This window comes from Scophthalmus maximus, chromosome 17 (genome assembly GCF_022379125.1).
Source record: "Scophthalmus maximus strain ysfricsl-2021 chromosome 17, ASM2237912v1, whole genome shotgun sequence".
NCBI classification, from domain to species: domain Eukaryota; kingdom Metazoa; phylum Chordata; class Actinopteri; order Pleuronectiformes; family Scophthalmidae; genus Scophthalmus; species Scophthalmus maximus.
In genome coordinates this window covers 6165977-6190794 of record NC_061531.1, presented here as the reverse complement: position 1 = coordinate 6190794, position 24818 = coordinate 6165977, and the positions used below count along the sequence as shown (strand labels likewise).

Genomic DNA, 24818 nt, shown 5'->3' with positions numbered 1-24818 from the left:
CTATATGATTATTGAATGACTTGCACCTCAGAGCAGATGAAATACATTCGGGAAAATCGCTGATGTTGGTGGAAGAAAGTGTTGGATTAAAAGTGTCGCGCAGGAGGAAGAATGATTGAACTAGCATTGGAACTCCTCTGAACAAATGACTTGTCCTTGATTTTTTTTTTTTAATCAAAAACAGTTCCCGTTATCTCAAAATGGTCAAACCACTGATCGTGGTATTCAAACCTGAGGTAAAAATGAATTTGAATGCACATTATAGAAGGGAGAAGTGATTTACTGGCACTGTTCAATGTCAACTCGTGCATCACAAGCTTGTTGCGTTTCTGTCTTCTGACACTTGGCGAGGCTCGACCACAGAGTGAACAGCAGGACCAGCAGCAGGGCAGCGCCGACCCCGGAGAGGATATACACCGTCACCTGGAACACTGAGGAATAGACGGGCGGGGTTCATTTTTTTCTGGAATGTCATTCAAAAAGTGGAACTTAAATTTATTCAAGTGAAATTAAGTGAAATATTCCAAGCCCATTATTGTTTTAATTTTGATGGCTACGGCTTAATGCTCAGTAAAATCAAAAATCCAGTATCTCAAAGTATTAGAATATTTCCTAAGATCAGTCAAAAAAGGATTTAAAAGTATGTTCATGTATGCACTCAGTGCTTGGTCGAGGCTCCTTTAGCATGGATTACTGCATCAATGTGGCGTGGTATGGAGGCTAACGGGCTGTGGCACTGCTGAGGAATTGTTAAAGCCCAGGTTGCTTTGATAAAAGGCTTTTAGGTTACGTTTAAATGACCAAAAATACCAAACTTTTTCCTGATATTCTAATCTTTTGAGCTGCACCTTTATATTGCATTCTAATGGGTCATTAACATTGTGACTGCAGTTTTGCGCCGTGCAGGACTTACTTGTGTTCTGTCTCACGCATGGATTCTCTTCCACTTCGGTGTTGTTCTGACCCAGCAGCAGCGGCCCCGAGGACACCAAATGGAGCTGGTCGGACTCGGACGTGGTCCCTCTTCTCCTCCTCCTCCTCCTCCTCTCACCCTCAGATGCTGCGAGAGGAGAGGGAAAAGATAAGAAAGAAGACAATATCGCAAAATACATAAAGGTGCACAAGGTGAAATGTGATATACTCACAAATGAGGGCACAGCTCTGTGCACAGTCGTCATCATCTGTGCAGATTTCCACCCAACAATAGAAGTACATCTAAGAGAGACATGGCACTATTAACAAGCTGTCAGAACAAAGTTTAGTGAGACACAGCCAGGTCTCTTTCTGCAGTAGTGGAACCTTACTTCCTCCCCACTTGGATGGCCTGTGTGAGGGTCCAAGAAGGCAAAGGTCTTGACATCAAACCTCCTCACTTGGGAGTGGGAGGTAGTCTTCCCCTGCTTGTCAACGGGGACAGAGCTTCTCATGTTATCCAAAGGATTTGGGCATCTATCCCAGAGGAGAAAATGTTATTGTCAACTGCACAGTAATCCATTCAAATAAATAAATAAATATATATATATATATATATATATATATATATATATATATATATATATATATACATATACATATACACACACACATATTTACACATATATACACACTATAGTTTTCTTCCCTTTACCCATCATAGAGAAGCATCCACACAGAGTGTCTGGACCCGGGGTAGGCAAAGCAGTCCTGCACACGCAGGGAAAGCGTGGGGTCCGGGGACGGTTGGGCGATCGAAACTTCTACATACGCAGCTTCGCGCAGGGGCAAAGTTAGTGGAAGCTGCTCTTCGGGAAAGAAGGATGTGAACGATGCATCTAGAACAATAATCCCAAATACAGTCACTAAATTTTTTTGTTCTCAGGACTTGACGCATGAAAAACGAGCCCACGCGTAATTGAATAGTTCCCGTCTCTTGATTGTATTACCTGTGGCTATTCTCATCTGCACTCTGATGGTTCCCAGTGCAACCACAGGTGGGGGGTTCGTCACCGCATACAGGGACCGCAAGTCTGCTGCGCGCTTCAGGTCTGCCGCCGCATATTCACACTGGACCTGGAGACTGAAAACCCCAACGCTTACCAGTACAAAACTATAGTGTTAATACACTGTGAAAAATATTTTGTCTGCCAGAGCTATCAGCTCCTCAATAGTCTGCTGAAGACCTGACCTGACCTGAATGGAGAATGTCTTGCTCTATTTTCAGAGTACAGCTCCTCCACTTCCACCTCATAGATCACAACATCTCCATCTACCTAAAAGCCAGACAGGTAAGAAAAGGAGCACAGGATCTCAGATAAGACATTTTCCCTAAAATGAGATTAACTTTGTTAAGACAGTTTTTAAATGGTTGGCTACCTGTGACTGCATAAAATGTACAGTGGCCCGTCATGGGATTTCATTTTGTTAGTGGGTAATATTTTATTCAAATACAAAGCGTCTTATTTTGGAGCAGCAGTACCTTCTTCTTCGCGCCACAGTCCGTGACTCCAATCTTGAAGACAGCCGTGTCTGGAGTGGTGACCTCGGGGAAACACTGTGGCTGATCCTTGACTATGAGGCTGCTGGGAGTGATCGGCGGGTCCGTGTCTGTGGCCTTCACTGAGAACACAAAGTGTCCGTCCACAGAGCAGGCTGGAAGGTGTGTTGACAGACAGGTAAATGCAGGATTTGTGAATGTATTTTTTTTTTATACATTTGAAACAAGCAAGTTGTCCAATAGTCATAGAAAAGACAAATGGCACTCTTACCATTGAGTCTGTAGTAGCAGGTGAAATCATGACCATCGTAGCAGCATCCTAGTTTGTCGCAGGCATCACTAGAAATGGTTCGATGGCCGCAGCCCACTCGCAGAGCTCTGTCCGTGCCGCACTCTCCAGGCAACACTGGAGAGGAGCGGTGGTTCTAGTCTTGAGTCTCCAAACTGGCACGGTACAACGTGCGGTGCAAAGACACTTTCGGTATTTTGGATGATCAAAATCAGCTGTTTGCACTCACGTGTCGGGTTGGACGGAGTCTCCTCTCGGCTTCTCTTTATCAGGGGACAGCTGATGTTGACGCTGAACCATTGATCCTCTCCGGTCAGCTGGACCTGCAGAGGTATGACCACTTTGTAGCCCTGAGGATGAGACGCCGTTACAACGTGGACGTTAATAAAACCACACACACAAACACATATTGTGCACATCTCTATTTCCTTTTGCAGACTCACTTTTTCACAGTTCAAATATATTAATAATTTATCTTTTTAATGCATATGTCTGTCTAGATATGTTTTTTCTCCCCCCCAGAACAAACGTTTTACACACATCTTTTACACACCATAAGCATGTAACCATATTTCCCCCAAGTTATGCGTGTGTTGTATTTTATTTTCCGTTTGGATCCTGCCAATGATATGTAATTGTCAAACAAACAGATTTTTTCTTTTCTTTACCTCGATCTGCACGTAGCAGCTGTCATATCTGCTGTAGAAGAGGAGGTTTTGGTTTTTCTCTCTACCAACTCTCACGCCACAGGAGTCCTCTGGCACTGGGACCATGGCCCCTGACATATCTGACAAAACAACAGCAGCACATAGAGTTTTGATGCGTTCAATGACACAAAAAACATGGGGTTGGTTTTTTTGTTTGTTTGTGCAGCGATCTTACCTCTGACATGTATATTCCTTTTGACTGTTGGACCGAACACAGCTTTTATACTTCGGACCGCGCAGGTGACTCTCGGCAGGGCGAGCTGTCGCCTCCGATCTGGCGTCTTCTTCATCGGGGCGGCTGAGAGACACCAGCAGTGCTGAGCCGCGAGGGCAAGAGCTAAGGAAACCCAACACAGTTTCGCACGACTCATCTCCTTGATGCCGGGATGGTCGATGTTCAAATTATGTTAGTTTTGAAGGGCTCTAGAAGTGTCCGATCTTTTCTTTGACGCGGGCGGGGGGAGGAGTCACGTGACACCTGCTCATTAGTGTTGATTAGTTCGAGGCTTGCTGCGTTTATTGTCATCCAGGCGACGAGAAGGTGGAACTCGCGTCACAGGTTTTGTCTCAGCATTATCCGCAAGTTTATATGAGAAGTAGGACAAATATTTTTAAAAAGCAGAAAAAAAGTCAACATGTTTAAATCATAAAGGTATGTAGCCCCAGTGGGCCACTTCAATTAAATCACTGCATATCTCAAAGGCCTCGCCACCCTCACGCCTCTCCATATCCCTATAGCAACACCAGTTACTCATGTAACCCATGCAAAAGTCCATTTGGAGCTATAATCTATACAGGTCAAATTGCACGTTGACGGGCTTTCACCCGCTTTATGACTCATACTTTCTCATTTCATCTGCATTGGGACTGGTTCTCTGTACAACTGTACAACTCTGTGTGTGTGTGTGTGTGTGTGTGTTGCATTTCATTGGTTGTGAGGCACTTTGCGTTGCATTTTTTTGGTATGAAAAGTGCTAGAAAAGTGGAATCACTGATTATAAGCACAACGATCTGGTTATTGTTTATTTCAAACACAGTGGGTTTATTCAAACTATTACATGAATTCCAGTTGTTTCATTTACGTTTGACTGATGTGCATCACATCAAGTTTATTTGTTTTTTTTATGTTAAATCTGCGTAATCCCAATTTATGGAAATGTCCTATGCTATTGAAATGCATGAATCTTGAATATTAGGCCTAAACATTGTTTATGAGTGATGGCACAGATCAAAACTTGAATTGGTCTAAAACTATTGTGTCAAGTTTTGACCAGCACACGGCACTTTGTATGTTGATGAGGCGGACGGTCCCACGGGGAACTCTTTTTCTTTTTTTCTCCTCTGTCACGGTCCCACAGTGAATCACGAGTTGTCAGCTGGTTGTCGTGACGTAACGCCCGTGACGTCCACGGGGGGGCACCACCCCCCCCCCTCCGCGGAGCCGACGCTCGTCAGACTGTAGCTCGGACACACACACACACAGCACCAGAGCAGACACCACACACGGCTCCCCGAACATGGCGCTGAATCGGAACCATTCGCAGAACGGCGGCGTTTTGATAAGCAACGGGGAAAGGTGAGTGTTCGAACCGCGCGTCGACCGGCGGACTGCCGGCCCTGTCTCTCTTTGGCTTGTTTACCTTCTGCATTCCAGTGCGCAGTCGACACAATGCTAACCGCCTGCTAGCCTCCCGCTAGCTGGCCTGGTGAACGTTAGCATAGCTAACCCAGCTGTGAGCCGCGTACGTTGTCTGTTAAGCGTTGCACCGGCGGTTATACGCTGGTGTAGTTTAAAAACTATTTCTTTAATAGTGTCCGACGTAACACCCTTCTCGTATCTCGACAGCTGCTTTTACGCAAGAAGGCTAACTTGTAACGTAACGGCAGCCGGCTACCAAAACAGGAAGTGGGGTGTTGACATCTCGTTGTACCAAAGTGGGTTTCCCGGAGTTTCGTGATATCGATCAGTTTTGTTGTTTTTTTTCAAACCTGTTGTTCTGCAATGTCCCCACCTCTTTCCCACCTGCTCCCCCTCCACCCAGTGTTTTGAGGGAGTGTAAGAACGTGGAGCTGTCGTTCAGCGATGTCGCGTGCAAGACGGACCTGCTGAAGGGGACCAAGAAGGGCACCGTGTACCTCACACCGTACAGGGTACTGCCGACATTGCATTGTAACATTCTATTACCGCTTCCTGTTCGGAAAGTTGACTGTGCTCATCACGTTCTCACGGATGCTCACGTGTCTCCCCTCACACGTCTCTGCCCTCCTTTCGCTGCACTAGATGCTCTTTGTGTCCAGTAACACCAAGGATTGCCTGGGGTCAGCCATGTTCCCCTATTATATGATGAAGGGCTGCAGCATTGAGCAGCCAGTCTTTGCAGCAAACTACATCAAAGGCACAGTGTCAGCCGAGCCTGGCGGTAAGTTGTCCCCAAGTTATCGATTTGATCCATTTAATCGATCTGATTTTGTGTCAATAGTGATCGCAATTACAGCAAAAGCAGGTGCGCATCTTATTCAAAATTAAAGGACCAAATGTTGATTTTTTTTTGCTTCTGTAACCGACTCTTTCCTCAGGTGGTTGGGAGGGCCAGGCCAATTTCAAGATGTCATTCACCAGTGGAGGAGCCATCGAATTGGGACAGCATCTGTTCAAACTGGCCACAAATGGTTGGAATGCTAGTTTGCTTGATCACTGTATCCAACATTTTACAGTGTTAAATATCCATTACTGCAGGAGATGAAATGAATGGGGAGACAAAATATTAAAATCCTTTACCAAAGTGACAATGGCATATTGTATAAATACCACATTAAATGTCACAATCATAAATACATTTAAGCTGTAAACCATGCTGAAGGTCTGCCCCCAATGGTACCTTTTAAAGGACGCTATACATGTGCAGCTGAGGGAAAAAAAAAATACCTATAATCTTTGGAAAGTTCCATTTATTTGTAGTGAGTGACTATTTTCTGCCACTGTGTTCCAGCATCTCGTGCTGGCCCTGCCCAGAATGGTGCCGCCTCATATGGCTATCCTTCACCCGGGATGATGAATGGCTATGGCCCAACTCCGCCTGCTCCTCATGGCTATCCGTACCCACCCCCTCCTCAGCAGAATGGATTCTACCAAGGGGCTCCCCCTGCTCCTGCCAACATGGGCTATGCCTATCCAACAGATGCTGCAGGTACAAAATCCCGTAGTTTGTTGTATGACATTTGTAGATGCTACTGCACAAACCAAAGACAAATAGATTGTGGTTCTTAAAATTCGGTAAACGTAATTTTCTGAGATAATCTTGAATCAAGTTTGGCTTATTATTATTTCTGTAGATGGGATACGCGCCCTCAGCCCTGCGTTGCACTGTCATTGGCTGTAGTGCGTCGACACTATTGACGTAGTAGTCGACGCACTCTCTGCCAGTCGCAGCATTGTGCCAGAGATGTGCGAGCCCTGATTTAACACTGAGTTTCCTCTGATTTGGGTTTTTTGTCGGCTAGGGGGAAATCTGGCTTAAAGCAACCCTTAAGGATTGTTTTTTTTTTCTTGTCTGTCTTGTTATTTTGTGGGGTGTTTGCTGTGTAACAAGTTGCTGACAGGCTGTAACCTGTCTTTATCCACCTCTGTCTTTTTCTGCCCATCTTCTGTGTTACAGGAATGTACCCATCAGGTTTGGACTACATGGCCCCTCCTCCCCCTTACCCCGGACCACCCCAAAATTGGACTGCGCCCCCTCAGAACTGGACAACACCACCACAACCTCAAGGTCTGTTTCTCTCTCCATCCCTTCCCCTCTCTCTCTCTCTGTCTCTCTCCTCTTTGCATGTCTGTGTCACTGCACCCGTCAGATCTCATCTGTCTGCCTCAAAGTGAATCACTTTAAATCACACCACCAAAAAAAGGGATGCTGATGTCTCCTTTGCTAAACATCAAAATTACAAAGGATAAACAATCTACCTTATTCCTCTCCCTCCCTAAACTCTTTTTTATTTTTATTTTTTAAATTGGACCTTTTGGGTTTCAGTGAAAAGTGTCACTCTGCACACGGGGTGATCTAGGAACATGTGTTATGTCACTATTTTAAGGAAGAGCTTGAGCAGGACGTTTGCCTTTGTGTATCCTCGGGATGTGCCGCTTGATTTTGTCTTGTGCATTTCTGGAGCTGTCAGTTGTTGTGCTTCACATGACTCCTCGCATCAGTTCTCCCTACAGTGTAAGGAGCCGTAGCGTCTGTTCCTAAATATGTTCAGCAGTTTGTCTCCATCTCCCCCGTATTTATTACTTGTCCCACTTTATGTGCAGGTAACTCCAAGGCGGCCGAGGCAGCAGGCAGTGCGTATTACAACCCCAATGATCCACACAATGTCTACATGCCCATGGTCAGTTGCTTTGCTTGTCTTCTCCTCAGTTACAAATGTGCAACATTGACCGGAAATCTTTTTCAATCGTGCATTTACAATGTTTTCTTTTCCTTCGGTCCCACACAGGAGCGGCCTCCACCATACGCACCTTATCCAGAACCTCCTAACAAGAAAAACAACTGAGGTTCAGTCAACATCACTTCAATGACACTCTTCTCTCTTCCTCCATCTTTATATGTATATTCTAAAAGGAGTGCTGCTGATGGTTACTTCCACGAGTAGAATGAAGTAAAGAAAATGCAAGTAATCAAGCAAGCTCAAAGATGTCAGTGATAATTCACCAATTAATTAATGATATTTTGGATACTGGAATAGCAAACATAACAATCGCATCTTTTAAATACTGTTTATTCCTTATACCCAAGTTCACGTGATAATCATAAAATGATTGGCAACTTAAATCTCTGGCTTTTCAGAGCCTCATTATTATTATTATTAGTAGTAACATTCCCAGTGGTGGGATTTATTTTATTTTGGTCTAGGTCTCTAGGGCGTGGATATGAGGGCACTGAAATGGTCCTTATTAAGAGCTGAAAGGAGGAGTTAGTGTGGGGAATGTATTTTTTAAAGACCGATTTATTACCAAAACATTTTTGTAGCAGTTTCTTTTTTGATCCTATAGTTATTAACAATAGCAACTATACTCCCTCTTATAAGCAGTTCTAAGTATTTTTGCTGTTTCCTTGCAAATACCGTGTGTTTCCTATATAGATTTGCTTTGAGTATTTGTTGTCCATATCCAGAACAGGGTTGGAAAGTGTTTAGTACTGCAATATCTGGCTGATTTTTAATAGTCAACATTTCCTTCATATATGATCAGTGTGATCATGTACTACTATCATTTTAATTACAGGCTCAGTAATTCCATTTATTGTAAGACCCATATCTCACGGCCCCCTCGTGTGAGAGGTTTTGGTATCAGAAGGAGTGGTGTAATGTTTAAAAAAACGGGGATCAGATAGATCTCTAGAATAACAACTCTATGTATGTGCAATATTTTACCTCACGTGAGAAGGTCAAAGGTGGTTGACCCCTTGGACTTCTATTGTATTCATGTATGCAAGTTCGAGCTGAAACCAGAACCTCTACTGTTTAAGTAATTACACTAGTGTGGGGTTACAGGGCCACAAGGATTATATTAAGGGCCCCTGAGTGTTTCGCTTGCTGTTGAAGCTTCTGAAAGCAAACCATTTATTCCTAATTAAACTAGCGTGAGGCTCTGACAGGCTGTGTAATTGCACCCCTCCCCCCCTTTACATGTGCATCAGTTAACACCTGTTTGAAGGACTCTTTGCACACAGTAGAAGTGGAGAAAGGATTTTTTTGTGTTTAGGTTTTAGTTTGCTTGAGTTAATCAAATTTCTGTATATTAATATCTCTTTTTGCAGTTCTTATTCCTTTTTGCAGAATTTTGTCTTGTCAGTTAAATTCTAATAAATGTGTCATTTATTAAATTTCACATTTTGGTATTTTTTGTCATTTATCTGACTTTTTATAGGTTTAAAACACCGAACTATACAGTTTTAACATTTAATTGGGTTTTAAATATGTAAATGGGATTGACTGTTGTCAATAAGAAATTCATTTTTCATCTCTAGCTTGCATTTTTTCACTAATACTCAAATTTTTATGTTGAATCTGTTATTTAGTATGTTTCATTACTCAAATATGCTGCTGCCTTTCTTTTTTTAATGGGTAGACATTTTTCAAATTAAAAGTTTCAGGTTTTTTCTTTTATGAAAGTGAAACTATCTGGTCTACAGAGGTCAGTTCTGTGTATTTACATGTCACAACCACAAATGAACACCATTGTCCCTGACCAAAACATAGATGGTTGGAATGAATAACATATTTATTATGTTATGAAACTCTCAAAGCTGAACATTTTATCCACTCTCATCACAGAAAATCACACTGTAAAGATGTGTCACATAGCGCACTTCCAAGAGTCCGAAAAAAATGAAGATGGCATTAACTATCATGCACTAAATCACAAAATATTCACGTCACACAGATGCTTTCCTTCACCAACATAATCACAAAGGTTTATAACAACACCACAATAGCTACATAGCTAAATTCCACCCATTAACCCATAAAGATTAGTTCTACCGTATGGCTCGGCTCCTGTTTCTTCCAGTTCCTCACTTGGGAAAAGGAAAGTGTGCTTATTTTTACTACCGTGTATCTAACGTTAATTCTGTACAATTCTCTAGGCCTTGCACTGTATATTGTACACTACATTAATGTGTGCAGGGCCTAACGATGTGACCTATTTCCACCTCACTCTGACCGTCACCACGGCCTTCACTTCATGTAGCAGTGTTGAGGAGTCCACTGGTTGGTGCAGCTGCCTTGTAGCCCTAAGGGTTGTAAGTGATCCTCCCTCTTTAGGTGGCTCAATCGGTTATGCCTGGTTGAGTAGGTAAAAAAATTGTTCCACAACTATGTTAAGTGTAACTATTATTTGCCCTTATTATTTTCTTTTTTATCTGAGGTAAGTTGGAAGTGAATCTGAAACAGATTTTTCATTTGCAGGAAGCTGGCTGTTTGCTGTGAGTGGGAGGGTTGTGTGTTGACCTTCCCACATGGCGTTCAGGCACAGTGAGTGGGAGTCATACATTTTTTTGCATAAAATTAAGTCAAAAGAATGAATTATATTGCTTGTGATTCATGTATCATCTCTGCAATATGAGACTTTGAGAAGGCTGATTGGATATTTCTTAGATATTGAATTTTTTTGAACAATCAAGTTTATTTTTTTATTAGTTTGTAATATGGGAAAGCATTCTGGTGCTATCTGTGTTAAATTATATCATTACCTTATTTATTGCTTCCACAGCTTTTCGAAGCTGGTTTGAAAATGGCCTCCCCTAAGTGTTGCTTTAGCCACGAAGTGTGTGGATTCCTGCGTTCTGTGCGACCCTGATGGGAGGACTTATTCATGGAGAAGACTGTGGCCATGGTCTGAGTGAGGTCAAAATAGATTGTATGTTCTGGCTAGAACTTTGGTTTTAATGAGACCAAACAATGACAGTCACCATCTCTTGTCGCTCAGAATGGGATGAGGCGTTGAGACAGGTTCACCTGGATGCTGTTCAGATGGCAGGCCAAGCCTCCAAAGTTCATTCACATGACTTTGTTGACATAAGTTCTCAAGAATAGGTGGTAGGATGGCATTATTCAAGGCGATGGTCATTGTTTGGTCTCTTGGTTCCATTGTCAGAGCCACAACTTACGTTCTTTGGGGGAGCTGGGAGCTCTACAGGGACTTTATCTAAGCTCAAGGACAAATTAATTCTCAAATCTGTTCAGTTGTATTTAAATACAAATGATTCCCTGATTCACTTTCCGAGTCACCCCTGTGAGCCAGTGGCAGTAGCATACCAGTTTAACTAAAAGGAATTACTTTAAGATCTATTTTCCCCTGGCATGGAGAAGTCAACTCAGCCATGACACTATGGCGTGCGTTTTTCAGCGATGCAAATGTTTTAGATGAAAATTCTATATGAAATACGTACAACTCCAATAAATGCTTTCACTTCTTAACACTACAATTGTTTAAAGCGCCTTTGAATCACTCCTATTACATGTATTCTGTGTTATTCGGTATTATTCGGTAAATTTAAACAAGAAAAAAAACAAAGATGAAGCGATAATGAAAAAGAGCGGATGCTAGTGCCCTGATGTTGAATTCTAAATCGTCCCATTGCGCGAAACACCTAAGATCAGTGTGGCAACTATGTAGTATACATGACACGCGAAAGATAAGGTGGGTAAAGGCAACATGGGTAATCTCTGTCTGTCCATGTGCGTTCGAAAGGTCTATCAAGTCACCACATTGCTCTTACCACTCGAATACTGTCAGAGCTACAGGAGAGAAAGGGTGGTCACGGTTGGTTAGAGAATTCAGCATGAGCTTTCGTCTGCGATTCCGACCGGTCCCTACGGCTCCTCCTGTAGAAACCACACCTCGTTGCGGCGTCCGTAAGGCTTGAGCGGTGGGTCGAAGCTACAGCAGAAGTACTGCTTCCGCTGAAAGGGGGCGGTCTCGCCCAGCGTGCGTGTCAAACGCAAGGCCTCTGCTCGGTACTCACTCTCCCCTGCAAAGCCTCCGAACTGACTGAAGAGAAAAAAAGGAAAACGGGGATGATCATTGGATCTCATTGGAGATCAACAGGGACCTGAAATGCACACATGGGGTGCGGTCGAATTGTCAAATTTGCTGAGGAAGTTTCCTAAATCTTGAATCTGGAAAATCTGAAGTATTTCATCGGCAGCCATGATAAGAGCTGTTCGGATTCTCTAAATGCATAGGAAAGGTGCTTCAATGCCTACTTTCCCATCTCCTTTAGCCTAGGGTACACTGGACTTTCCTATGCGAAAGGAAAGGAGAAATAGACGCCCCACAATTCATTGCTGCGGCAATATTTGACGTATTGCGCCATGCACGAATGTAATATAATATATAATCGGCTCTTCCTAAGTCCTATGAGTCCTCCTTCACACCTTTCCTCGACCTCATGATGTTGTCCATTGAGGTCGAGGAATAGTAGATAGGAAAAGTCGATAGGAAGGAACAATCTGAATCCACCCGTGCACACTGATGTTTAAAACAGTGTAGGCAGTGAGGTCAAGTTAACCTGCCTTAGGACCTGCTCTACCACTAAATCGCTGCAGGAAACTAGACATATTAACGAAGGCCTCCAATAATAAAATAGCTACTTAGTGCTAAGTGCATTAGGGTCATGGGAGGTCACTCTGCTATGTGTCAGAGTAAGTATCTCAAATCAGCATGCATAATATCACGAGAAAGGTCTAAACCAGTTGTTCCTATGATTATATACAAGTTCTGCATCGTGTTTAAATGAGACATACAGAGCGTAGACGGTCATGCCGGGTCGCTCCTCGATCCTGACAGCGCTGTCGGTGGGAGTCGGGGGACTCTGCTGGTACGTTGAGGGGACACGGATGCCGACCACCAACCGGCGAGACAGAACGCCATCATTCCGCGGGTACACCGTGATAATGAGCGGAGCCGCTGTACCCATGGCCTCACCTTAGAAAGTGATACAGAAAGCGAGTTTAAAAAAAAGCGTAGAAAAGAGAGAAGCAGAGAAACTCCACAGTTAAACTATTCCCCTGCAGAGTAAAGTGCCCAGACCTAAAGGTCAGGATGTGTGATTTTGTGTCGAGTACATAATATCATTATGCAAATGTCAGCACTGATAACGTTCATCCAGACCCTGCAAAACAGGCCATGTAAGTCGCACCTCTATAAATAGCAGACAGATTGAATTAGGATTCTGCACTGAGGTCTGGTTTGAACTTTTCGTCGGCTGATGTTGCGTTTATCTGTTCACCTAAAGTGGGGAAACATGAACTAGATTTTGCATTATTCAAATGTGTCCTCCGATAAAGCCTAAAGTCCTCTTTGGGTGAGCCATCTTCAATAAGAAAGCAAACCAGGAACGCAATCGTTTAAAGGGTACTCTATAATAACCACAGGACGAAACACACTAGAGATTAAGAGAATCACTAGTTAGTTTGAATAGATTCATAAAAAACAATAGAGAACGGATTCATTGTAATTTCTTAATGCAGGATAAGGCCCTCTCTTGATTTAGAGCCATGTTAAATCATGTTAAAAAAAGAGTAGAAGATTAGTGAAAAACGTTATTTTTCTTTGAATAACGTTTTCTGTAATGTATTGATGTCGCTTGTTTCTGCTCAGTTGCCTTCATCAGACTACGAAAGTCTCTACTAGATTACTAGAGACGATTTTATACCTTTTTAAAGACACTCTTGGTTCAGACTTTTTTTATCCATGTGCTTTTAAAGCAAATGTGTGGCAATGGACAGAATTGATGGCATTAAATGAGGTTAGCTTGACTTCTGATGAGTTCACCTTGTTCATTGCTCCCACCGATGTACATGAGCAGCTTCCTCACCAGCTCGCCTGACACTTGGTCAAACGCTCGTCCCTCAGAGGAGACAACGGCGTACTTGGCAGCATCATATCGCCGCACTTCAAAGCTCACTCCATCCTAGGGGAAGAAAGAAATTGGAAATCAAGGGGTGGGTTTTTTTCCGGCACGGTGGGCCGGCCACAGCTGCACTTGTCACATGCACAAATGCACAAAACGGACGCGCTGCTTTTCATGCACATACACCCACGTGCCCAAAAAAAACCCACGCAAACACAGTTGTCCTCTCCCCGGAGATGGCTGCAGCGGAGAGGATGAGCTCCGATATGATTCACCTCTGACACACTGATGTTGACAATCTGCTCCTAAGGATGAAAGCCCCGAACTGCCGTTGATTCCACTCGGAGGGTTCAGTGTGTGTCTGCGTGTGTGTGTGACTGCACACATATGCGTGTGTGAAACCAACGTGGGCAGCCAAAGAAAAAGATGCAGATGGAACATATTTACACTGATTTGATTTAATTTCTTCTTCTTCTGCTCTGCAGGGATCAGCGAGCTTACAGAGAATAATAGGCAAGAGATGCATGTTCTTACATAACCGTGCACAGGCAAACACGCGCACGCACCCAACTGCCCCCCCCCCCCCCCCCCCCCCCCCCCGACACACAGTGTTAATATGATGCAACAGTTTTGCATTAAATATGATTAAGTGGGGTTAATGTGGAGCACAGTCACTCAACGATGCTGATGATCAATATAACTTTAATAGGTTTTGAAGGAATCTGTTTACTACAAAGACTGATGCAGGTTTCAAATTCAGCTCCTCGCTACACTAACATGATTATGGTGTGTGGTATTTCTTTAAGCGCATGGATCTGTGTATGTTTATCTGATGGCTTGGAGCATTAATATATAATTTCATAACGTTTGTTGTCAGTCCTACCCATTACAATAAATCTGGAAGAAACTGCTGGCTGCTGCTAAGATACGCAATTAATTCTTTTGCAGCTTTTTTCCGAACATAATACCAGCAGCAATAAAAGGCAACAATGAAAATATGCTCAGGGTGTAATTTCCACCGCATCTTCTCATTCTCGTGTGGGCTTCCTGGGTATGTGTTCTCTTCCCTGAGGGAAAATTTGAATCTAAAAATATCATGCAAATGCTTTTCGTCCTCGTATTGTGGAGGAATTTTGTGACTCTAAGCCTGTTCTCCAGTCACAGGCTTTTTAAACATCCTCCGCATTTATGTCACTGGCAACTTTTCATCCGCCGGAATCCAATTCAAATCCAACTCTGGGTGGAAACTTGTGACCTGAAAAACCTGCGCAGTGTTCCTGTAGTCAGACGCTGCAGCCACAGTCCTTCCTCAACACACTCATGAAGCTCTAACTTGTGACAGGTACCCAGGCTCCTGCACAGCAATTACAATGGCTGTGCTCTGTATGGCTTGTCAGTGGCACCACCATTATCGCTGTGTACGGATGACTTGCAAAGAAAGCCGAGGCTGACTTAGGTTAAAATAGTGCAATTAATTTGTCTGTCATGTGTCTGCTGGTTTTGTGTGTTTAGCTGCTGTCTTATGCCAACTTATATAGTGATAATTAGTCTGTGCTTGAACAAAGCACACAGAAGGTACAGCATAATCAACGCTCTGCCTGTTTAACTGTCTTGTCATTTCAGTTTCTGTTGAAATGATTTCCGACATTCATTGGCAAACTACGAGCTAAATGTGTGGCTGTGGATGTGTGTGCATGCGTGCGTGCGTGCGTGCGTGCGTGTGTGTGTGTGTGTGTGTGTGTGTTGCATAGGTACGTCTATATGCCCTGAAAGGCAGCTGCTCTGTATTCTGTGTCAGTTTTAATTAAGAGTGTAGGGTGTCCGAGTCAGGCGGCAGGTCCACAGATCATGTGGCAGCTCTGATTTCAAGACCTGCTGTTTAAACATAAGTCAAGTCCAGAGATTTGATGAAGCTTTGACTGTTAAGCGCTGGATAATGAACACTTAGAGGAAAGTGTGGCTATCAGACAGTAGCTGTTGTTATATATATGCAGCATCAGAACAGATCTGCGTTTCCGTGGGTGTATGCCAGCGTGGGTCATTTGATTCCCGGCCCGTGTGGTCAGTTGGCCTGGGAGTCCTTTGTCTCCCTGTGAAAAGTTATCGCTGCTGTTCAGAGATAAACACACAAAGCCACTGTCAGAACCCATGCCAGCCGTGGCACTGCACGGCTCAGATGCACATCAACAGTAGCGCGTTGTAGGTCAAGAGGTCACCGGCAGAAGAACCTCGAAAATGACTGTTAGGCGTTCCGTCGGTTGACAACACGCATCACTGCCCTCACTGGAATCCAAATCTCCAAAGTGCGCACACATTAAACATAAGCCACTACAGTATGTAAATAAACATAACAAGGGGGTGGGGGTCGGGGTGCTGACACGGAGAGGGCATGCCCCCCCCCCCCCCCCCGTGACATCAGTTTTCTGTATCACTGTCCCCATCAGCGATGGTCAGTGTATCAGTGTACATACACCCAGTCCATATGTGAGCTCATCAGTTAACCACAGACACACCAGGGTCAGTTAACCTGTCCCCTGTGGTTTCACTCGCACGTAGGCGCACACACACACACACACACACACATGCACACACGCACACTATCTGTATTTCTCACACAGAGACACACACGTCCACAGTGTCCTCATGGAAAAAGGCAGTGACCCAAACCAATAATAATGAAGGAGAAACCTCTCTGACTAGTCAAGAGTGTGTATTGTTGTTTTGAGCTTATACAAAACTTATCACCTGACCCTTTATCACATCTCTACATCGCTGATTGGCTCACAGGCAGAGGGGACCACTGGCTGGTTTTGACGCTTTGCCCCACGCTGGGGCTCTGCGGGCCTCCTTATAGGTCACAGGCAATTAAGGGCCTGGCTGTCAATCAAGGTTACAGGGGGGTGTGGGGTGATAACCGCGGGGACCCGCTGCAAAGAACATGGCCATTTTCAACAAGAATTGCCATAACATAACCTACGTAGACTTAATCGGCGGAGACATCCCCCTAAACAGCAGGATTACTGTGCGTAATGACAGATGCACAACGCGCCAAACGCCACGGAGAGGGGCGCGTTGGGGAGGAAATGGCAGCGGCTTTAAATACGTGGGCGATCAAGTTGTGTGTGTGTGTGTGTGTGTGTGTGTGTGTGTCACAGGTGTCCGCGCACTGATTACCAACCTTCGTCTCCGTGCTGAGCAGTTTGTACTCCGTCTCCTCGGTGTTGCCGAAGAGCGAATTCTTGATCATGCCAAACATGATCGCGTCGATCGCCTGTCCTGCTCTCCGCTCCTCTTTGGTTCCTTGTCCTCCCGCTCGTACCTCGCACGTTTCCTCCGGTCCTTCCCTAACGCGGCGGTCCAACTCCAGGAGAAACCTCGATGGATGAGAAGTGACCTGCAGCTGCATCCAAAAGAACCCCCCCCCCCGCTTCGAAGCCCCACGTCTGTTCGATGGAAGAGTGCGCGCACAATGCGCTCTTATCGGAGTCAGAAATTAGTGATGCTGACTCTTCGCCCCTTTGGAAAGGAAAGAACAGATCAGCCTCCACTCTGACGGGTGGACTGTCTCCGCCTTCCTCCTCCTCCTCCTCCTCCCTCCTCTTTCTCCCCTGCGCTCACTTATGTCACCACCTTCCACTCATAACCGTTTAAGTTCACCAAAAGTGGGGCATCAAGATGACAGCACCTCTACCCCACAGCTTATTACCCCCCACACGTCCAGGCTCCACTGATATTAAAAATACACCGAGTTGCATTACTCAAGTCTAAAGTCTGTGGGGAGTCACATCCTACAAACCTCCCATCCAACAAGTAGAGTGGCCTCAAGTGACGCACAGCTCTGGTCAGGTTGCTGGCTGTCTGGACCAGGATACACAGAGCAATGCTGTGAAGAAGAATATTTACATTCTGCGTTTTGCGAAATATCAATTTTGACAGGAGCTGTTGGTTTATCAGGGTGCATCTGACCTTTTTTTTCTTTTTCCACCAGGTTTGTGTGTGTTAGTTTGGGGTTGTGTGTGTGTGTGTGTGTGTGTGTGTGTGTGTGTGTGTGTGTGTTAGTTTGGAGCAGCGCATGGGTGCTTGTCTCACTCCCCATGTCACTGTGCGTTGCTTTGCTTTAGGTTTGGTCTATTTAAATTCCCACTGAAGGCAATGTTAGTCACCATGGAGAGTAAGAGGAAACAGGAAGGGTAGATTTAATGAAAAGGAAAAAAAAAGTGGGATAATAACATTGACTGTGGACAGAGGGAACAGGCAACAGAGAGAGACGAGACAGGTCTCCGTCCGCAACATATTGAGCAGGATATGTTCAGTGTGCTGGTGTGAAGCAGATTCTTCCAGTGTTTTTGAGAGTTGGAATCATTGTGTTGCATTGTAGAATTATGATTTTGAGACTTTTCCTCGTCTCATTACTGTATGTTGCAATGAGGCACAAGACAACAACACGATGACTTTTTGTACCTCTGCAAGCTGTGTAATGCGGCACTGACACTTTGCTTAAACAGTTACTGTATATATCTTGCAAAGGCATAATAACCATTACCTTTAAATTTAATAACTAGCTGAGATATAGGGGAAAAAATCATTTTCATCACAAGCACAAAATCATCAGCAACAAAGACTGAAATACTCTAGATGAGATGTTTCTCTGACTACACCAGTTTGTCTGCTAGCTTCCCCAATTTGGTATTTAGGGCAAAAATCCGTTTACTGCAGTGGATGACAAATATGATGTGACTATAAAGACATTAATTCACCAAGCCCCATGTGACAAACAACCTATGTCAAATATTATGATTGAATCCATTCATTTGTGTGGATTACCTGTTTATGATTTACAAGCAGGGTGTTTGTTGTGATATATGAAACCAAGTTCTCAAAATAAACATCTTAATACTTTATTAGGACAAATTAATTCATGGTTACTTTTGGTTTTCAATATATACTTCAAAAGTTGGGAAACACAAATAGAAGACAGTGTGGATGAGAGGGCAGAGAAAAGTATATTTACAAAATAACACAACAGTTGCTCCCTCAAAGCAGTTCATGATGGCACAATCTCCAGATATCTGCCACATTATTATCAAATATTCATCCTCTAGAAGATTTCCTTACACAGGGTGAATAGTATGAAGCCAGATTGATCAGTCACAGGAGAAAGTCTTTCATGAAGAGTTTCAAGATATTGTGTCTTCCCTTGTCGTCACTTCTCCCAGCCTTTACCTCCTGGCTGAGTGGGCAACCTGAGCCCCACCATGCTAGCCGCTTGGGCAAGGCTGCGGTCTCCCTTGCCGTGGTAATAGTTGTGCAGGGCCTGGTGGTTTCTGGTAGATGCCAGCAAACACAGGTACGTGTGCGAGGCATGGTGCGCCTCCTGCTGGGCACGGCAGTACCTTTCTCCTGTCACCTGTGGGCGAGGGAGGGGAAAGAAGATATTAGTGATGAGGGAATGATGAACCGGATCAGAACATAAAGAGATGGTGGTCAGTAAAATCCTTTATTTCTATCTTTTGTGGTGTTTATTCAATCAGCCAACACAGAGAATGAAGCAACAAATGAATGCTTTGTGGAGGAAAAGCCTTGAGGTCGAGCTGGTGGACGACATGGGGTTGGCAATGACTCCAACAACGGGACTACAACGTAAACACATGCGCGTTCCACCACAATGTTTCTTTTCCTTCATCAACTCCGACGGCCACGCGGACAGTGAACGTCCGGCCGTGTCCCTACGGAGCTTCACATATACATTATAATGGCTCTGGGGCTTTTCAGAGCTGGGACAGATGCACACTGACAAGCAAGCGCTCCTCCCGGCGGTTTTGCTTCAGTGACTTCACATGCATTCAACCACCCTGGTGAGCCATGTTCTCCCAAGCATGTATAATACAGGCTCTAGGCATATACGCATAAAACGCCAGTGCTTCGTTCGGACAGGCAGCTGTGAAACGGACAAACAGGGGGAACATGAGGAATCACAGGCACTCGGACGGACACAAGCAGATTGTTATTATTAGGGCTGCAACTAACGATTATTTCCATTATCGATTCATCGGCCGATTCTTTTCTCCATCAATCGATTGGTTGGTTGTTCGGTCCATAATAAAAGGTGAAAAATGTCAATCGTGTTTCCCAAACCCCCAAGATGAAGTTTTGTTCTGTCCACACACCAAAGATATTCAGTTCACTGTCACAGAGGAGCAAAGAAAACCAGAAGATATTTACACTGAAGCTGAAACTTTTGATTGTTGTTGCTTAAAAAAAAAAAAAAAAAAATCACAACCAGATGATTCGATTAACCGATTATCAAAATAGTGAATTAATTCAGTAATCGATTAACTGTTGCAGCTCTAGTGATTATACATATTAATTCAACTAAATATCCAGCTGAATTAAGACCTGTCTTTGACTGTCGACTTAGGGTGGAATGATTAATATAATAATCAGCTGATGAAAAAAAAACGAAAAAAGAAATCGCTTAAAAAAAAGATTGTACATTTATTAACACAGCCCAAGATTACAGTGGGTTTAAACCGTCGATGTAATTTGTGTCAACCTGAACTGATTATATAACCACGTGTCAACAAAATACAAGTTAACAATGAATCTGCAATCTTGGGTTGACGTTAGTCCCACGTGCAGTTGATTGGTCATCAGAGGGCAGGTTATCACCTGCGTTAGCGTCAGGCTAACGTTAGCATGTCCTTCTGCCTCGCAGTCACCTGGCGTTGAACTGCCGTGAGCAAGGGTTTCAAAGTTGACCCAAACAACACTCCAGTGTCAGACCTTTCTCCCTTTTCCTTTTGTTAAGAGATGAATAGAGTAAGAATTATTTTGTCACATGACAGGCAAAACCGCCAAGGTTATGATCGGGTAGTTAGCTAGCGCCTAGCCATATCGTGTTTGTGATGGTAGCGGGCTAAAGTTAGCCAGCGACAGCTGTGACGCAGCCGCGAGAACTCGCCTTATTTTTACGGAACTGGTCCATGACATAGTTGTAGGCCAGCGACTTGTTGTAGCTCGGCCCCTGGATGGCTCGTAGCTCCTTCAGGATCCCCCGACAGGCTCGCAGCGGCGACGACGACAGCGTTGCCATCTCTGAACGATACTATCGGTGTTCGGGCACCCGAACGCAGGCAGGCAGGCAGGCAGGCTCAATCCAACACCACACAGTCGATCGAACCAGGCCGGACGGCGACGACCGCAAGGGGGCGACAACACGCGACACCAGTGATGCCTGATCCCGCCTGACATTTTCCTGCAACTGTTTGAAGGTAACGTGAACGTAGAAAATAATAATAATTATATATATATATATATATATATATATATATAGAGAGAGAGAGAGAGTAAGTGTATAAGTGACTGTATAGATCACCTGATGTTCTCCATCTCTCTTCAATCAATGTCGACGGTGTTTTAAGTTGCTGAACCCCATGCTGCTCTTTGAGCAAGATGATTGTCCCTCTACCCGAGCCCACAGGCGCTGAAGTGTGTGCACCCCTAATTGTGAAGATAATGTTGACTCTGGACAGTTATCACCTTGTTCTGTCTTCACCGAATCCTTGTCGTATTTTCACAGATGTCTGAAACTTTGGCGGCGGCTCGAGCCCAGACCTCTGCATGTGTGTGTGTGTGTGTGTGTGTGTGTGTCACAGAACCAGACTGATGCTGCCTTGTCTGTGGTGGGGTCCATCCTACTTCAGCCATGCGGGAGGAAAGGGAAGCTGCACTCACTGTTTCTCCGTGAGGTAATGTCCTGATGCTTTATTCAAAAATCAAAGCTGAAGTGTTCTGCCTTAAAATGTTTGGCCCCCCAGTCTTACGCTCAACGCTTGTCATTATAAATAAAACTGGCCTTGAGTTTTATTGCGACTGATCGAGACACAGTCTGATAAACAGGTCCAGAGGGGACTGTGGGGATTTGTAATAATACTTCCTTGTCAGCATCTCTCCGCCTTCCTCTGTCTCTTTCTTCCTTTTACTATAAATACCTACTTTATTATAGATACAACATGGTGCACATGCACCGAATTGTTGGCTGTCGGAATGGATTTCAAGCAACTTCTTTCTCATAGAGGAAAAATAACCCCGAAAGTGTCCCGTCATTGTTTGCATACTAAGTGGAATCAAATGATTTGAGTAACTTATGATCCATGTCATAGCAGTTAGCAGAAACTAAACTATAGTGTGGAGATGCACTGCAGTCTTTCCCTTTTAAGGATGCCTTTTACCACCTGTCTTTTTGTGCTTCGGGCTTTGATTTGGACACTTTGGAGTGGTCATCTGTCGCCATAGCAACACCGAGTTAGGCTGATGGCAAAATGCAGAGAAAAAGATCAGTTCGCCTCCCCAACGCCATGGAACGTGATCGGAAAGTCCACCGATGCTTAGTCCACTTTATTTTACACAAAGCGGCGTGTGCGTGTGTGTGTGAAGGACAAAATGTGACGGTGCTTCTACACACTGAGACGAGAAGCAGTGACAGCTCACGCTCACGTTTGACCTGTCAAGTTGAACACTGACTCATTCTCTTAGTGGATTGCAGTGGTAACATGCAGTTGGTGTGACACACTGAAAAACGGACGCATAGAATTTGTGGTCAGATGTTTGAATGACCTGAAGGCGGGTCCCATGTCATTCAACTCTCTCGGGCCAACTCTTTACTCGCTTTGTTTCCAGTTATTTGGACTTGTGTATTGATAATTGACTCTAGGGGGAGCCAGTCTCTTATCAGTTATACACACACCGGTTTGGTTCCTCGACATTTGTTGGAAGGCACCCCTCTCCTTCCCCTCCCTCTCTCTCTCTCTCTCTCTCTCTCTCTCTCTCCTCTCACACACACTCTTTCAATGAATACTAATGCAGTGAGTGGGCCCACCTCCCTTCCTCCCGTCTTTTCACAGGGATGGGCGGGAGAGGGGAGACAGAGCAATTCCAGCTCAGTATCCTTCCTCATGAGGCAGGCAGTGCTTGACTAGCAGCAGCCCCAATGCCTTTTTTTTTCTTCCTCCCACTGAGCAATATTGATGATACTGTGGGTTGCTGCTGCAACAATGTCTAACCTGTGTGAGTGGTACGTAGTACCAGTCCAGAGTTGAGACAGAGAGAGAAAAGGACATCTGTGGCTTTTGTCATCTGGATGGGAAGTCTTTTTTGGGAGGAGAGACAGAAGAAAGCAGAAGGCAGCCGGGGAAGGGGAACAACTGGCAATAGCCAATCCCCCCTTCCACATATAGACTGGAGACCACGGAGGCCACTGGAGTATTTGCTTTTATCTTTCGTTTTTTGTTCTTTTTTTTCCTCATCGCGCTGCTGGGAGGTGCTTTACCTTTTCATTTGCTTGCTCTCTCGGTCCTCTGTCTTCTCATCTATTTCGCCATTTACCTGGTCAACAATTTTTTCTATTTATGAGCCAGACAAGGAGGGAGAGAGAGGCAGAGAGACAGAGAAAAAGAGAAAGAGAAAGAGGAGGGGGATTTTTTTTGCCCCCTTTATCCTCTTTCCCCCCCTTCATTCATTCTGCCTTCCCTCTCCAGTGCTATCACTCCCAGCCCTTTCTATCCCTGTGCAGCCCACGCTCCCTCCTCCCTTCACCGCCTCCCTCCTCCTCCTCCTCCTCCTCCCCCCCACCACTCGACTTACTGTCCACCCATAACTTTGGTTACTTCTTGACTCCACCAGTGTTTTAATTTCCTTGCTTTAAAAAGAGCTTTAATCGAGACATTTAATTGGCTTGCTTGTGTTTTCTATTTATGCCTTTTTCACTTTTGTACCTTTTCCTATTTTCCCCCTTCTCTTTTTTCCTCCTACCATCCTATGCATCTTTTTTGGGCGAATCTTAAATCTAACCATAGGTAGGTCTACTTAGTGTCTGTCTCAAAGTCTTTGTTCCTTTTCTCTGTGTATGCAAGGCGTTATGTGTGGGGTACACACCTTGACTGACACACGCACACACACACACGATCACACACACTGTCCTACAATCTAGCTCCCCTCCCATCTGGCTGTCAGCTGATTGTTGCCTCATACCATGTCATCGTCACGTCACGTCTCCACTTGCATACTATCGCCCGTCTCCTGACATGTTTTTTTTTCTTTTTGTTCTCCTCAACCGAGAGCACCGCGACTCATCAAGCAAGCGCCTCCTCCAGTCGCCATCATGGAACCACATTTTGACGCCCCTGTCATTTCTATGTTGTTGCCCACAAGTCTCTTCTTTCATTAAAATGTCTTAAAATGCACCTTTATCACATGCCACCCTCCTCCTCCTTCCTCCTCACATGTCTGTTTGCTTGCTGCCATTCAGAGACATTCCAAACGCAACCCTCTGTCGAGGAAATGTACATTATTCGTAAACCGAGGGGTGTTTTAGGTTCCTTCGCTGAGTGTTAGATGAAGGTCAAACTGATCGCAGGCCTAGTTCATGAGCGTCGGTGCACTGTTGCTACAAAGTGCATCTAAGCCAACACTCATCGGTTCTGTCGAGGTGTCATCTGTTTTTATACACTCTCGCCTCTGCCGCCTCCTTTTCCTCTGCCCTCTCTCTCTCTCTCTCTCTCTCTCTCTCTCTCTCTCTCTCTCTCTCTCTCTCTCTCTCTCTCTCTCTCTCTCTCCCCCCCTCGCTCTCTGTCTTGATCCTCCTGAACTGACTCTCATTCCCGCAGACAGACACACACAAGCACTCAAAGAGAATGGACTAGGAAAAAAAAACTGGCTTCATCATCCAGAGGATTTTCCCCCTTTTTTTCCCTCCACCATAATTTTCACCTTTTCCCCCCCTCTTTATCCGCCTCAGGCTTTAATCTCTTTAATCACATCCTTCAGTATCTGTTTTTCTCCATCACTTCTGCCATTTCATCCCTTTTAATTGATCCTTCCACTTATTGATTTATTTCTTGTTCCATTTTTTTTTATCATTTGCTATCTAAAATTTTTTATTT

At 44.5% G+C, this 24818-nt stretch overlaps 5 protein-coding genes across 11 annotated transcripts in view; 2 read left to right on the top strand and 3 right to left on the bottom strand.

Annotated features, from left to right (window-relative positions):
* Nucleotides 1–259: 259 nt before the first annotated feature.
* On the bottom strand, nucleotides 260–5790 carry LOC118289374 (zona pellucida sperm-binding protein 4-like). 5 transcript variants are annotated; one of them, XM_035616338.2, is made up of 13 exons: nucleotides 5655–5790; nucleotides 3645–3806; nucleotides 3431–3549; nucleotides 2992–3112; nucleotides 2745–2879; nucleotides 2456–2628; nucleotides 2170–2249; nucleotides 1923–2071; nucleotides 1628–1811; nucleotides 1305–1449; nucleotides 1146–1215; nucleotides 914–1060; nucleotides 260–431 (listed from the first exon to the last, which is right to left on the bottom strand). In XM_035616338.2, exons 2-13 carry the CDS (start codon nucleotides 3757–3759, stop codon nucleotides 280–282), a joined length of 1590 nt encoding a protein of 529 aa, XP_035472231.2. In that variant the 5' UTR covers nucleotides 3760–3806; nucleotides 5655–5790; the 3' UTR covers nucleotides 260–279. The 5 variants fall into 5 exon arrangements, with proteins under 5 accessions (XP_035472231.2, XP_047183904.1, XP_035472232.2 ...); XM_047327948.1 differs by lacking the exon at nucleotides 5655–5790 and adding an exon at nucleotides 5482–5614; XM_035616339.2 differs by lacking the exon at nucleotides 5655–5790 and adding an exon at nucleotides 5110–5527.
* Nucleotides 4887–9350, top strand: wbp2nl (WBP2 N-terminal like). The gene is made up of 8 exons (XM_035616343.2): nucleotides 4887–5045; nucleotides 5512–5620; nucleotides 5751–5889; nucleotides 6047–6139; nucleotides 6460–6657; nucleotides 7126–7236; nucleotides 7773–7849; nucleotides 7958–9350. The coding sequence occupies exons 1-8, from the start codon at nucleotides 4987–4989 to the stop codon at nucleotides 8012–8014; spliced, it is 843 nt and encodes a 280-aa protein (XP_035472236.1). The 5' UTR covers nucleotides 4887–4986; the 3' UTR covers nucleotides 8015–9350.
* A 372-nt stretch (nucleotides 9351–9722) lies between these two features.
* Nucleotides 9723–17442, bottom strand: LOC118289379 (heme-binding protein 1-like). The gene is made up of 4 exons (XM_035616344.2): nucleotides 17057–17442; nucleotides 13800–13938; nucleotides 12770–12950; nucleotides 9723–12014 (listed from the first exon to the last, which is right to left on the bottom strand). The coding sequence occupies exons 1-4, from the start codon at nucleotides 17282–17284 to the stop codon at nucleotides 11837–11839; spliced, it is 726 nt and encodes a 241-aa protein (XP_035472237.1). The 5' UTR covers nucleotides 17285–17442; the 3' UTR covers nucleotides 9723–11836.
* Nucleotides 17443–18760: 1318 nt separating this feature from the next.
* fmc1 (formation of mitochondrial complex V assembly factor 1 homolog) lies at nucleotides 18761–21042 on the bottom strand. Its single transcript, XM_035614095.2, has 2 exons — nucleotides 20840–21042; nucleotides 18761–19285 (listed from the first exon to the last, which is right to left on the bottom strand). The coding sequence occupies exons 1-2, from the start codon at nucleotides 20969–20971 to the stop codon at nucleotides 19082–19084; spliced, it is 336 nt and encodes a 111-aa protein (XP_035469988.1). The 5' UTR covers nucleotides 20972–21042; the 3' UTR covers nucleotides 18761–19081.
* Nucleotides 21019–24818, top strand: part of LOC118288230 (glutamate receptor ionotropic, NMDA 2B) — a 108225-nt gene continuing 104425 nt past the window's right edge. The window contains exons 1-2 of one of the 3 annotated variants that reach the window (XM_047327946.1): nucleotides 21019–21149; nucleotides 21458–21626. The gene's annotated coding sequence lies outside the window, so the exon portion shown is untranslated. Of the gene's footprint in view, nucleotides 21150–21457; nucleotides 21627–22774; nucleotides 23733–24818 lie in introns of those variants that run through there. The other 2 variants (XM_035614086.2, XM_035614090.2) reach the window with 2 other exon arrangements.